Source organism: Myotis nattereri (genome assembly GCF_964212035.1).
Source record: "Myotis nattereri genome assembly, chromosome: 10".
In the NCBI taxonomy this organism is placed as follows: domain Eukaryota; kingdom Metazoa; phylum Chordata; class Mammalia; order Chiroptera; family Vespertilionidae; genus Myotis; species Myotis nattereri.
In genome coordinates, this window is record NC_138085.1 from 76,762,703 (window position 1) to 76,777,589 (window position 14,887).

Sequence of the window (14,887 nt, forward strand, 5' to 3'; positions counted from 1 at the left end):
TACCTTTCAGAGAGATAGAAATATCAATGATGAAAGAGAATCATTGATCATTGTATGTCCCCTACTGGTACAAGCCCAAACCTGGGCATGTGCCCTGACTGGGAATCGAGGTGACCTGGTTCATAGGTCAAAACTGTCTGGGCAATTTCTAATATTTTAACTGTAATCAGCAGTGCTTTATATGAATGTCTGCATAAATGTTTTTGTAAGGAAAATATTTAGAGTGGAATTGCTGGTAAAGGTATGTAAACATTTTATATTTTAATAGGTACTGCCAAGTTGCTCTCAGTTTGCACATCTATTTAGTCAGTATATAAAAAGGGTACCTGTTTTACATTTATCTCATAACTACCAATTACTTATAAAGTTCTTGCCTATCTAAATGGGAAGATAATGTTATGATTTCTTTCATTTATATTTTCAAACCTATTAGATTTTGAGTGTTAACACATTTAGTAAGATATTGAACATCTTAAATGTAGTAGCCATCACACGTCTGACCATTTGCGTATGTTTTCTGCTTTATTTTGAATTGCGTTTTTGTCCAGCTGTCTCAAGTTGTAAGATTCTGCCTTCCTAGACTGTGGTAGCTCACTAGAGATACTCCCCTGCTGTGCTTAGAGCTCCTCTGCTATTCTTTGAAAATCCCAATTATTATTCTAAATTACTTGGCTATGGGGCACTTTTTTAAAGAAATCAGAAACTAAAAGAACATACCTAAGCAGATTATTTGTTTTTCAGATTCGACCTCACATTACTACTTTGCGCAAATACACATATGGGAAGCATATACTGGCCAAGTTGGAAAAATACTATTTGAAAAATAGCCCAGATCTAGGGCCTATTGGAGGACCACCAAATGGAATGCTATAAAGAAAAAAGAGAAAGAAGATAATGTAACCATAACCACGTGAAAAGAACTTTTCTTTTGTGAATTATCAAAACACAACTCAACTATGAATCGTCAAAATTTTTTTTAAAGCAAAACTATTTATTGACTTTATTCATCCATTTGTAAATTTTTTAAGGTTCTTGTGTATATTTGGGGGGTGGGAGTGGTGAATTATAAATGATATTTCGCCCTGAGTGGAGACCTATCAGATTGGATTGCTGGCAAAGCACAGAATGCCTGTATATGATGTAACTGTATCAAAAAAAAGCTGTCACATATTTTGTAAATTTTTACCTTGTAAAGCCACAAAAATAGTTTTTAAAGGAAAAAGTACAGTATTCTTTTAATAAACTGGCTTGCAGTCTGGTAGGTCTATGGACCCCATAGCACAACAGGTTTATAGAGATGTATATAGAAATATAGTCATTTTTTTTTTGTCCTTTGTGTGAAGCCTTTTATAACAGATTAACAATCAACTACATAAATATTATTAATATTTTTAAAAAGTTAAGTTGTATTTTGGTAATTCACAATCTATCATGCAAATAAAATTCAGCAAGTAAGATAAGAATTAAATGATTTGAGATGAAAAGAACTTAACATTATTTACAGTGGATGTGGTTTTAATCAAATACTGCCCTAAAATGTTTCTGGCAATGTACAGAAGTATTGTATATACTTAACATATGTAATTGTTGTAAGAGATAGAAAAAAACAAAAAACAAAATCATGGTGACATTTCCATCGAGTTAAGTGCACTAAACGGAAAGTTAAGTCCCATTTTAACTTTTCGGTTTGGTTTGCAATGAGAAAGAGTGGAAATTTGTGTATTGTTTTGCTTATAGAATTACAAGGACATGTTGAGGAAGTGTTGAGCTTTATTTTGCTTTTTCATAGTAGATTTCAGAAAGTAGGAACCAGATAGAGGTGAAAAGGGGGCCACTGAAAAGTGAATTTGATAGCTCAACATTTAAGCATGATTACATATTCAGATAGCCTTTTTTGCTTCCTATAAATATATGCATTGTGTGTGTAGTAATAGATGGTAAGTTTACAATTTGGAAAAGCAAATCTTGTTTCAGTGTTTATTATAAAAGCCTTGCTAATTTAGTAGTAATGCTTTCCTTGGTTGTACAGGTGTACATTTGTAAACCATCATGCTGTAAATGGAATTTGTTTTATCTCTTTGGGAAACATTTGCATTTTAGTGTACATTTATGTCCCTGCCCTCTTTGACCTGGCATATAGTGTTGTATAATGTAAATTTATTTCTCCAAATCAAGAGTGATTTTTTAAAATTTTTTTATCTTTATATGATTTCAGAAATATGAACCAACTTTCTTTTTATTATTATGAGAAACATTTTGTTTTATAACATAGTTAATATGGACATGCTAGGATTTGGATCCCTTTCAAGAAGTCAGGGTATTGTGCATAATAGAAAGTATTGGACTGAGATATTTGGTTAACATGGAGGCCAATGCTTTTTCCATCTTATTAAATGTGATGTGACTTTTTTCTTTGTACAGAAGAGTACTGTATTTTTGGATAGCCTACTCCCAAGTAAGAGCAAATCTGTATGATAACATTTTTTTCTCTGGACATAAGACATAACAGTAACATGATGTACATTTACAAGCGGCCTTATGTACATTTCCCAACAATCTTTTTAAGGCAAAATTGTGACCATATGTGTATAATTAAAATCGTTTTTAATCCTTTGCCTATGAAAATATTTTGGAAAAAAACTTGCTTTGTATATTCAGTTTCTGAAAGATAAAGAAAGTGCTTTGTATTTTGTTGAAGTCAGTATTTTGTATAAAACATTTATGTTGACCCACTTATGTTTAGTGCTGAAAACTAATGAACCATGCTCTCTCTTTAGATGGAACATGTAAGGGGTTTTTACTAGGAAGGCTGCAGAAGAAAAGCAATCTTCTGAGCACAATATTGAATATAAAGGTTTTATCACAGAGCTGCTCATATCATGAACCTAAAAATAATGGCATGAAGTTTGGGATGCCAGGCATACTTTTTCATATTTTATTTGAGTTGCTCTTGTTTTTTTAACCCAACATTCCATGTTGAGGCCATTAAATCCAACCACTTGTCACTGTCACTTCTCAGAGTCACACTGGTTCATCACGTCCCAGTCACAGTGGCAGTGCTTCCCCTGCGAAGCTGCTCTCCCACCTTCTTGCCTTTGTTTTGCCAGCCTTAGTGTCTTGGCGCCGCGTCCAATTTTTGTTCCCAGTATCAATCAGCTCATGGTTTTAGGATCCAAGTTGTCCTTGTTGGAGATTGGTAGTGACTTTCTTGGATTTGCACAGTTGAATTCCTGATTTCCCTTTATCCGTAGCCTCTGTTGGCACAGGCAGTTACCTCTGCAAATGAGGGAAGTCCTAGAGATGAGCACATTGGGAAGCAACCCTCTTCTGGGGTCCTGAGGGTCCCCTGTGTCCTGACAACCTAATCGTCCCAGTACTTGGGGCCTGTTCTAGAAAAGGATGTGTCATGGTAGACATGGTGTGGTCTGCCATTGTTGGTACCCACCCGGGATTTCACTTTTAATAAAAGTTGGCATGGAACTTTGACAAAATCTGAAAATGGCTTTTCAGAATAAAGGAGCTTCACTGGGCAGAGCCACTGAGACTTCACTCTTGAGTGTCTCCTTTCCACATGGATTGTTTCTGGACCAGTTTGTCTTAAGTCCTGGCTCTTATTGGTTCATATGAAATAATGTTATCTTCACTTCTTTGTATATTATGTATAAATTAGAAAATGAAAAATGTGTGAATAACATTGTATGAAATAAATCTGGTCTTGTGTTTTTCTCTAGATAAATACCCCTTTGTACCTCAGTTTAATTCAGATTGCCCGTTCAAGTTTACTCTGACTTAAGGAAAACAAAAGATATTTTTATTGCATGGCCACCAGTCTGGAGCAACTGATCCCTCTCATGGTATCAGTCCTCTCTTTTGATCAATTTCAGGATTTCTGTCCAATTACATAGAGTGATTATACATTTTGGGTTTGTGAACTCAGAAGTTCAGTGCTTTACCCCAGGGTAGTACTAGTTCTAAATCCTCATTGATCTTAAGAATTGAGAATAAAGATACCTAGAACCTAATTCACAACTAATGCTAATGCTATTTTCCTTTTCCTATCCCTTCTATAGCTATTTAAAGTAAAAACCGCACGTAATTTGATAGCATCCAAAATGGAGGTTACATACAAGGGAAAAGGAATTTTCATTGTACACATTGTTTATCCTGTTTTCATGTTACCTTGATTTGGCTCTATTCTGAGCTGCAATCAACCCTTACTAAATTGTTGACCTACCCCAGTTCGTAGTGATGAAATTAAAGATTCTCAAAAGGAAGTCAATAATATACCCTCCCACTCTTTGCTTAGTAACCTAAACGTGGTATTCTACTTGCCCTCGCGATTGGTTTCTCAGGTTTAGGGGGAGGGCAGAGAAACCCCTAAGGAGCACCATTCACCATCTACCATACTTAGGAGGACCTGACTGACATATCTGAGGGGGAGCTGGTGCCCCGACTTGCGGTAAATTCATCTATGAAAACGGGTGAGAAGGAATGGAGTTCTGTGGCATCCAGTGCTCCCAAGGAGGGAGGGAGGCAGGCAGGCCTAGCTTGGGCCCTGAGGAATGTGGGCAAACAACCCTCTAGGTAGGCCAGTGATAGTGAACCTTTTGAGCTCGGTGTGTCAGCATTTTAAAAAACCCTAACTTAACTCTGGTGCCATGTCACCTATAGAAATTTTTTGATATTTGCAACCATAGTAAAACAAAGACTTAGATTTTTTATATTTATTTTATATATTTAAATGCCATTTAACAAAAATCAACCAAAAGAGTTTGCGTGTCACCTCTGACACACGTGTCATAGGTTTGCCGTCACTGCTCTAGGCCTTGAAGTTACCTGTGAAGGAGGAATAATATCCTGACTTCCCATAGAACATTGGGTCTGAGGGATACTTGATGCCAAGAACCTAACAGCTACAGTATAATAATAAAAGCATAATGTGCTAATTAGACTGGATGTCCTGGATGACCTTCCAGACAAAGCCAGGGCTGCGAAGGAAGCCGGTGCCAGCAGCTGGGGGATGTAAGGCCTACTCTTGCACGAATTTCATGCATCAGGCCTCTAGTCCTATGTAATAAAAGGCTAACATGCAAATTGACATCGCTATGATGTGCACTGACCACTGGGACAGACACTCAATGCAGGAGATGCCCCCTGGTGGTCAGTGTGCTCCCACAGGGGGAGCGCCACTGAGCCAGAAGCTAAGCTCACGGCTGGCAAGCACAGTGGCGGTGGCAGGAGCCTCTCCCACCACAGCAGTGTTAATGATGTCCAACTGACGGCTTAGGCCCACTCCCCGGACACCCCCGAAGGGCTCCCGGACTGCAGACGGCACAGGCTTGGCTGAGGGGACTCTCCCCTGCACAAATTTCGTGCACCGGGCCTCTAGTAGATCATACAAGCTTAAAATTTTTGTTGAACTTTACTACCTCCGAATTCTGTAGACAATTTCTTTCTTTTACATTCCAGTGATAGAAATTTTTTTCCTAGTTATTTACCAGGATCTTAAGCCAAATGAAGTTGCACTGTATTCTACTTGGTAATTGAGGAATTTGCTAAACTAACATTAGTTCAAATTTTGTTGGACATCAGGGTGTAATGCATCAGTTTGGACCCTGGAATTAGAATGCCCAGGTTCCAAACCCTTTCGCTTTTTACTAGGCAAACAGTTTTATCTTTTAAGCCTTAGTTTCCTGGTGGTGTCGGAAAGGGAAATGATACCCACCTCCTAAAATTGTGAGGGTTACCTGAGAATATGTGACACACAGGCCCAGTGAGGACTCTGACTCCTGCTGTAGTGAGTTAACGAAAGAGTTTTGTGGTGGTTTTTTTTTTTTTTTTTGCCTACATAACCGCCTCAAAACATTTGGTTTGGAGCTCCTTTATGTTTCTGCAAACAAGCTCTTGATTAAAGTTGCAGAAAAATCACTGACTCGGTAGGAAAACTATTGAAGATATGATTAAGTAACTTTACAGCATTTTAATATTTTTTCTTGGTTCTAATATAAGTAATAGAAGCTCTGCTCAGAGGTATCCGGCTGCCATAATGGAGATGACAAGGAAATCGAAAGCAGCGTGGTGGAGATACACACGTGCACGCACACACACACGCACACACACACACACCTGCGCCACTGGAAAAGCATGTGAGACCCAGAAGCTGCTGAAATGTTGTGGAAGTCAGACTGGTCAGGACATCGCTTGGTTTCTGCCATTCCGCACAGCCAGCCCTTGCGTCCTTCCCGCTGAGCAGTGTGAGCGGGCACCCCCTCTGTTGTGGTTATGCTTCAGTGAAAGAGAGTTTTGCCAACAAATCAATGTTTTGCTGGTTAAAGAGCCACCATGGATCCTTGGTAGGTGTCTGCCTTGAGAGTTGAGCCATAGTGATAGTCAAGTGGGGAAATTTAGAAAGCTGGATTATGTGCAATTCCCTTAAGGAAATCTCCTTTAAAAAAAAAAAAAAAGAAATGTTACTGGTTTGAGAGGGAGAGGGAGAGAGAGAAGCATCAATGCATCAACACAGTTGGCTGCCTCCTGCAGGCTCTCTGCTGGGGATCAATCCCAGAAACCCAAGCATGTGCCCTGACCGGGAATCGAACCGGGGACCTTTTGGTACATGGGTTGACATTCAACCACTGAGCCACACGTCCCAGCAAAAGTGTCCTTTTAAGCACAGTGAGAGCAAATGTCTGCAGGCCAAATGCAGAACTTCGGGCTACCAGTGTGCAACCTCTGCTGAATACAGTCTCAGTGAGGGAATCTAGCTGAGGAGTGAATTTGCATAGGTATCCTGAGGCTGGAGGTAAAGCTCACCTCACACAGGCACCTGCTCCTACATAACATCACGCCTTTTACAGCCTGGCGACTGTGAGCTCAGGAATCCCTTCGGAACCCACTCCAGAGTCTCCTGGGGGCTTGAGATTGCCTAACTTCTCTAAGAATTATTTCTATTTCCCTTGTCTGATGCCAGGTAAAGTGCATTATTTCACTTAATCGCCACGATCTGAGTTCAGACCTTTTCAGGAATTTCCCCCAGGTTGTATGGGGAGAGGACTGTAAAACTAAGGTTCAAACCCAAGTGTGTCTGCCTCTCCCAGTCCCACGGTCACATCTTCAACATCACTAAGGTTCAGGCAGCACTTACCTGTGTGCCAGGTACTGTACTAGCCCTTCACGGTGCTTATTTAATCCTCACAACAGCTCTCTGAGGTAAGCACTAGCATTTCTCCAATTCATAGAGGAACAAATTAAAGCACAGAGAGGTTAAGTTACTTGCTCAAGGACACACAGCTAAAATAGCCGCTAAGAACTTGCAAGAGAAAAGTGCATACTATTGCTAGCTGAGAGGGTAAGTAGGTGAGAAAGAACTGGCCTGCAGCTTACCTGCCCTAAGCGCAAGGAATCGGCACTTCCTCCCACCAGGGGGCTGAGTCACAGCCAACCCGAAGCTTCTCAAACACCAGGTCCTAGGCAGGAGGACCCGGAAAGGGGGGGAAGGGGGTGTGTGGCAAGCCACTCCACCCTAGGAAGTGGCTCGGGGTGAATCAGCCAGATTACACCTGGAAGGGTGTGGCTGGCATCGGCACACCTACCTTCAGAAGAGCTTCCGGTCCAAGCCGCCAACAAAGGTTGCTCTGGAGATGACCCAGAAATGAGTCAAGAGCCACCGGGGGGGAGCTAACGAAAGACTTCAGTGCCCAGCGCTGCCCCAGTCCCCGCAGCCACTGCACCCTCGGTTTGGCCTCTCTGTTAACATAAACCAGATGGAAAGATACCACCACTGATTTTCAAAATCTCACCCATCCTCTCCCTCGTCCATCCCCGAGCCTAATTGCATTCTGCCTCTTCCATAGTTTTCATTCCTGCCCCTTCCCCATCTCCCCGTCTTCACTGCCACCCCTCAAGGCAGGCTTGGCCCTTTCCCTCTGCTGCCTTCCCTGTGTGCCCACCTGCAGTCTTCCGCCTGCCGTGGCAGAGAACTCTCTAACATGTGGACCTTGTCATCGAGCCCCTCCTCTGCTCTGAAAGGTCAGTGACTCCTCTGACCAAGGCCCGCCCACCGGTGGCACGCAACGTGACACAGGCTGTCTCCATGTGACCCAGCTCTGGCCAAAGGGCCTGTGCTCTGGCCTATCCAGGCCACTCAGATCCCCTCCAGTTCCTGCACATTCTGAACCTCTTTCTTGCTTCCTTGCCTGTTCTTTGCTGGGTTTCCACCTGGCATGGCCTCGCTCTACTCTGTCTGCCGGTGGTTGGCTAAATAATGGTCCCCAAAATAGCCATGTCCCAATCTCTGGGACTTGGGTATGTTACCTTCCATGGCAAAAAATAAAATGAAAATAAGAATGGGGGGAGAGGGGTCTTTGCAGATTTGCAGATGTGATTCAGGTAAGCATCCTTAGATGGGGGGATTATCCACGTGGGTTCTAAATGCAATCACCTGTATCCTTATAAGAGGGAGTTTTTATCACAGAAGAGACGGCGATGTGAAGATAATGCAGAAAGAGAATGAAGATGTTGGCGCTTAAGGTACGTGTGATGCCACCACAAGCCAAGGAATGCTGGCAGCCCCTGGAAGTTGGGAGAGGAACGGATTCTCTCTTAGAGCCTCTGGAGGGAGTGCAGGCCTGCTGATCCCTTGGTTTCGATCCAGTAAAACTGATTTGGGATTTCTGGCTTCCAGGCAGTAAAGGAATAAAACAGTGTTATTTTTGTTGCTGTAAGAACTGTCCAAACCTGTAGAGAATTTTCATGAGTTTATTTGAGCCAAGCTGACAACTGCCAGGAAACAAAATCTCAAGGAATTGAGAAAACGCTCCTGGAATTGGCAGTTTTGCAGCTTATTTTATATGTTAGCGTCCAACGGGGAGACGTAAGAGGGGTTACATGACCTTAATGGGTGGTAGGTTAAAGGGGTGGGAGAAGGCAACGCGGGGAAATCTCTAGGCCTGGCTAAAAAAGTGAAACGGAGAGACGTACTTTTACTAGCATATTGGTGAGTGCGGATGGTTAATAATTACCATTTACAGCACGTGGAGATGGTATTCGGGAATACGATACCAATGAGGGATTGTGTGGTCCCCTGCTCTGATGTGTGGGTGTGCCCTGAGGGGCGCTCTAGCATTTCAAAGGCATGTTATCTTAGATGCAAAAAGACAGTAGACAGACATGCTTACGGGAAAGACGGACCTTTGTCAGGGACGCTACAAGCCCAGGATGTGACTACCAGGCCTGCCTTTAGCTAGGAATTTTAATGTGCAGAGCATGCTATGTGGTGACTCTTGGTCTCTGAGTTTGTAAGGCCGCCACGCAGGCCTCCTGTGAGCTTGGCAGGTTTCGTATGTGGCCCCCTTTCATCGACATTTTAAGCTACCAAATTCATAGTCAGGAATGTGTTTCCGCAGCCACGGAGGAGGGAGGGAAGAGGAGGGGGAGGGAGAAGAGGAGGAGGGGGAGGAGAGGGGAAGAAGAGGAGGAGGAGGGAAAGGAGGAAGGGGGAAGAGGAGGAGGGGGAGTAGGAGGGGGGAGAAGGGGGAGGAGGAGGAGAGGGGAGAAGGGGGAGGAGGGGGAGGAGGAGGGGGAGGAGAGGGGAAGAAGAGGAGGAGGGGGGAAAGGAGGAAGGGGGAAGAGGAGGAGGGGGAGTAGGAGGGGGGAGAAGGGGGAGGAGGAGGAGAGGGGAGGAGGGGGAGGAGGGGGAGGAGGAGGGGGAGGAGAGGGGAAGAAGAGGAGGAGGGGGGAAAGGAGGAAGAGGGAAGAGGAGGGGGAGGGAGAAGAGGAGGAGGGGGAGAAGGAGGGCAGGAGGAGGAAGCTATCCTGGGCTGATGGGATGGGCAGCATCAGTCTCCCAATGGGACCACTTTGGGGAGGTGAATTTTCCGGTTTGGATGTGTACATTCCAGTGATGTATTCATTCTTTCTCTCCCCTGCTGACATTCTAGCAAATATTAGAGGCAACTGAGAAGGCGTGGGAAACTATTCATGAAAAATGGACACAGTGAAGGAGGGCAGGGTGGCGGGGGGCAGGGGGAGAGGGTTGGGGGGTGAGGACAGGAAGTGAGGAATGGCTGTCAAGTCCACTCAAAATAACCCCTTCACCTGTGGTTTCAGAGCTTCCTGAGCGTGGGAGAGAGCCGAGCAGTTCTCAACACCTGTCAGAGCAAACGTATTCGTTGCTTAAAAGCAGCAAACTTCCCACAGTCCTCAGTTCCCACTCCTCACAGTGGACACAAGCACCCCCCAGTCGGTGTGGGGCAGGGGCTTCCACAGAGCCCCACGCAGGCCGGGGCCGCGGAGCCTGCACCCCGAGAGAGGGGCCCCGAGGAGCCGGGGCTGCCGACTCCGAAAACACCTCCTTCCTCAGACAAGGCCCTCTGGTCTCCACTGCTTTTGGGGACAGAGGTTGTTAGGTGCCTTGAGTCAAGTCCAGAATCTAACAGGCAGTCCAGCACTGGGAGGCTGGCTGGGTCCCTGGGTGTTTATTAATTTATTTAAATTTTTAAAATTGATTCGAGAGAGAGCGAGGAAGGGCAAGAGAGAGAAACATCGGCTTGTTGTTCCACTTATTTATGCCTTCATTGTTTGATTCTTGTATGTGCCCTGACCAGGGATCAAACCCACTTCCTTGGCGTATCAGGATGATGCTCTAACCAACAGAGCTACCCGGCCAGGGCCTGCAGACCTTTACTGATGGCATCTGAGAGACATTTCTCTCTCCCTTCTCCCCGGGGAAACTGTCCTCCCGGCACCCTGTTGGTCGTGTGTAGAAGGAGGAATTGACAGCGTATTGTTAGGATTAGATTCGCTGGCCAGGGACAGAAAAGCCAGGAGACCAGGGAAGCAACGCAGAGGTGTCTTTCTCCGTCGTGTGCATGTCTGGGTGGGCAGTCCAGGGCTGGCGTGGCGCCTCCTGGGCCAGGGACCCTCGCTCCTTCTAGCCCGATCCTCTGTCAGGCATGGCCTCAGGGTCCCAGATGACTGCTCCAGCTGCAGCCACCACATCTGCATTCCGGCCAGGAGGAAAGAGAAGAGGCACGGAGACGGGCATGCCTCCTTCCCCTGACACTTCCCCGAAGGCACATACATGCACCACCTCTGCGCTCAGCCCTGACCACGTGGCTCCATGGAGCTGTAGGAGATGCGGGGAAGAGTCTGTACTTCCAGTGGCCGTGAGGCCAGCTGACATTTAGGAGCGCTTTTACTGGAAAAGGGGAGGAAAACAGATGTGGGAAGCAGCCGGGAGTGCCCGGACGAGCAGTCAGCAGCAAAGGGCTCCGGCAAAATGTTTCATAAAGGGAGGGCCGTTCAAAATCCAGTGACAACGAGATATCATTTTACCTGCGTCAGGCTGGCGAACGAGAAAAGGTCCCATAAATGCCAAGTCAAACAGAGGATGGAGAGGAATGGGAGCTCTCACAACGCTTGCCGGGAGTGAAAATGGCTAGAAGCCCTTTGGAAGCAGTGTGTTTAGAGAAATCACCCGGAGCAGTGTGTAAGGAAGGTGACGCTGTTTATACCTAAAACCCAGGCCCTCCGGCTACTTCTAGGGCAGCGGTTCTCAGCCTGTGGGTCGCGACCCCTTTGGGGGCCGAACGACCCTTTCACAGGGGTCGCCTAAGACCATCGGAAAACACATCTACAATTACATATTGTTTTTGTGATTACTCACTACGCTTTAATTATGTTCCATTTGTAACAATGAAATTGGGGGTCACCACACCATGAGGGACTGCATTAAAGGGTCGCGGCATCAGAAAGGTTGAGAACCACTCTTCTAGAGAAAGGCTCACATGCACTCAAGGAGAAAGGTCCAGAATTGGCGGGAGCATTGTGTGTAGCTTTGAAAAGCTGGAAACAAGCAAATGTCCAGGGATTCATAGAGCACGGCATGCGCACGTGATGAATTATAATACAGCAATTAAGATAAATGACCCCGAGCCACATGTGTCAACACGGACACTCCTCAAAACACGACGGAGAAAACTCAGTTGAATCTGTGATGTTTCATTTCATAAGGAAAGAAAAGAAAAAGACATCATGTTAAGAACTGATGAACCGGGTGGTAGTTGCACAGGTGTTCATTATTTTATTTTTTAGCAATTGAGGGTGGGGTGGGGTTTTTTTTTGCATTTTTTGTAAATTATACATAGCATAAAATTTACCATTTTAACCAGTTAAGTGTACAGTGCAGTGGCATTAAGTAATTTCACATGGTTGTGCAAAAGCCACCGCCATCCACCTCCAGAACTTTCTTTGTCTTCCCAAAATAAAACTCCGTATCCATTAAAAAATAATGCCTCTGCCCCCCTCCCCCATCCTTCCAATCCCTGGCAGCCACCTTGTTTTCTGCCTCTGAACTTGACTACTCTATACACGCGTATTGGCCCTTTTGTGACTGGCTTATTTCACTTAGCTTCAAGTCTTCAAGGTTCACAGGGGTTGTAGCATGTGACAGGATTTCCTTCCTTTGAGGACTGAATAATACCCTATTGTATGTATTTACCACATTTTGTTTATCCATTCATTTGTCAATGGACTTTTGGATGGCTTCCACCTTTGGGGCTATTGTGAATAGAGCTGCTATAGACATGGGTGTGCAAATATCTTGTTCAGTCCCTGCTTTTAATTCTTTGGGGTATATGCCCAGAGGTGGACTTGCTAGATTATATGATAATTCCATTTTAAATTTTTTGTGTTTTGTATCATCTTGAAGCAGAATGCCCTTACATGTATCTCATACATACTCTTTAAGAAGTCAAAGTACTGAATGGCCGTGGCAATGGCTTCCCCAAGCCATTGAAGGTTAATCTACACCCACCCTGGTGCTGAAGATCTGCTTCCTAGTGATGGCTTCATGAAGGCATGGGACCCACTTCAGGCCAGTGAGGTGGGAAAAGAAGTGTGTTGTGTTGTGTGTGTGTGTGTGTGTGTGTGTGTGTGTGTAGAGGGGGGCTTCAGGGAACTATTTCCTTATTCCTGAGGAAAACACTAGGAGAAGGTAGCCTTGTTTGCGGACATGACTCTGTTAGCTGTGATGCCTGGAAACAGTGCCCATCTTGCCACCACTCTGAGGATGGAGCAACACAGGGGCACAGAGCTGAAGGGTGGGAGGGCCTTCGTGTCAGTGCTGTGGAGGTTTGGGTTGTTCAGTGGATTATGCAGGTACAGGTACATGCAATAATTGTCCTATTTTGAAAAATATGTGTTTTTATTGATTTTAGAGAAAGGAAGGGAGAGGGATAGAGAGACAGAAACATTGATGAGAGAGAATCATTGATCACTGCATGCCCCCCATTGGGGATCGAGCCCGCAACCGGGGCATATGCCCTGACTGGGAATCAAACCATGACCTCCTGGTTTATGAGTCAATGCTCAACCACTGAGCCACACTGGCTGGGCGCCATAATTGCCCTATTACTCAAACAGTTTGAATGGGAGCTGTTACTTGAGGTTGAAAGCATCTTCACTGATTTAGGAAATAACTTCCAATTTAAAACATTAAATAAAGTATATGTTCTCATAAGCATCTAGGAATACATAATAAACTTAAATGCTCTCCTCACGGCCCCCACTCCATTTTCCTCCCCTAGGAAAATGTACTTTTATAGCACATTCATGTAATCTATGTGCACTACACATAGGATTTTAAGACAGTGTTGTGCTGCCCGTGCTGGGGATGGCGGGGGCGTGTGGCTTCCGCGAGATGTGTTGGGGATGATCACAGCAGGCCAGGGGTCAGCCGGGTCAAGGCGCGCCCTGACCCTCTACTTCCCTTCTCTGTATATGTGTCATTCTTGGGGCCCCGCCTCTTCTTAATTGGCCCAAAGAAATACACATTGATCTGGAGCAAATAGATTCTGAAAGCCCTAGCCGGTTTGGCTCAGTGGCTAGAGCGTCAGCCTGCGGACTCAAGGGTCCCAGGTTCAATTCTGGTCAAGGGCATGTACCTTGGTTGCCGGCACATCCCCAGTAGGCGGTGTGCAGGAGGCAGCTGATCGATGTTTCTCTCTCATCGATGTTTCTCACTCTCTATCCCTCTCCCTTCCTCTCTGTAAAAAATCAATAAAATATAGTTAAAAAAAAATAGATTCTGAAAGAAACAATAAACTGGTAATTTCTATAATACAAAAAAAAAACCAACAAAACGCTAGCACACCCTCCCAACTCCAGTTTTGTTTATTTTGTGCGGTAGAGAAAGACAAGATTCCAAACTGACCAATATTTCCTCCATATTGGGCTAAAAAGACAAGAGAGCTAACCAGACTGCGAGCGGCCCCTGGAGACACCCGCATAGCTTTCTGTCGGTAGGACTTTCTAGCCCAGCAGGACTCCCTGAGCTGCGGAGGGGCCCAGCCTGCTGCTGCCCTGATGCTGGATGATCTGAGAAACCGAGGCAGTGGGACTCACATCAGGTCCCAAGAACCCAGATGAGGCTCTATCGCCCCCCATGGACACAGAGGGTGAAGTATGGTAGCAATCATCTCAGGGAGAAACTATAGGTTAACTTTAACCCTGCTGTTTGGTTTCTGTACTTATTTGTTTGCTAAAATAATAGAAAAGTTATTTTGACTTTCTGAATTATATAAATTACCCCATTCGATTAAATACCCTATTGATTGTAATGTGAATATCCCATGGGTTGTGGTCACACTGGTCTTAGGAAGCACATTTTCCTTTACCTGGGAAGGACAGCACAGTTATCCCAAGGTCAGAGGGCTCCAGTTAACATGACCCGGTTGGAGACCCAAAACTGCGATTTAGATAACATGCTGCTTCTGCTTCTGTAAACTGCTTTTTTGCAAACCAGGTTCCTCATTCCAGACCGGAGGGCTCGAGATAATGTGTTTCTGTCAATTCAGTGACCCGGAGACCCCAAACTATAATTTAGATA

General features: G+C 44.9%; 1 protein-coding gene across 4 annotated transcripts in view; it reads left to right on the forward strand.

Moving 5' to 3' along the window:
- Nucleotides 1-2,686, forward strand: part of PUM2 (pumilio RNA binding family member 2) — a 66,557-nt gene extending 63,871 nt beyond the window's left edge. For all 4 annotated transcript variants that reach the window (XM_081100923.1, XM_081100924.1, XM_081100925.1 and 1 more), the window contains one exon: nt 742-2,686. In XM_081100923.1, the coding sequence (XP_080957049.1) occupies nt 742-873 (132 nt within the window). In that variant the 3' untranslated portion in view covers nt 874-2,686. The remainder of the gene's footprint in view (nt 1-741) is intronic.
- Nucleotides 2,687-14,887: the final 12,201 nt, after the last annotated feature.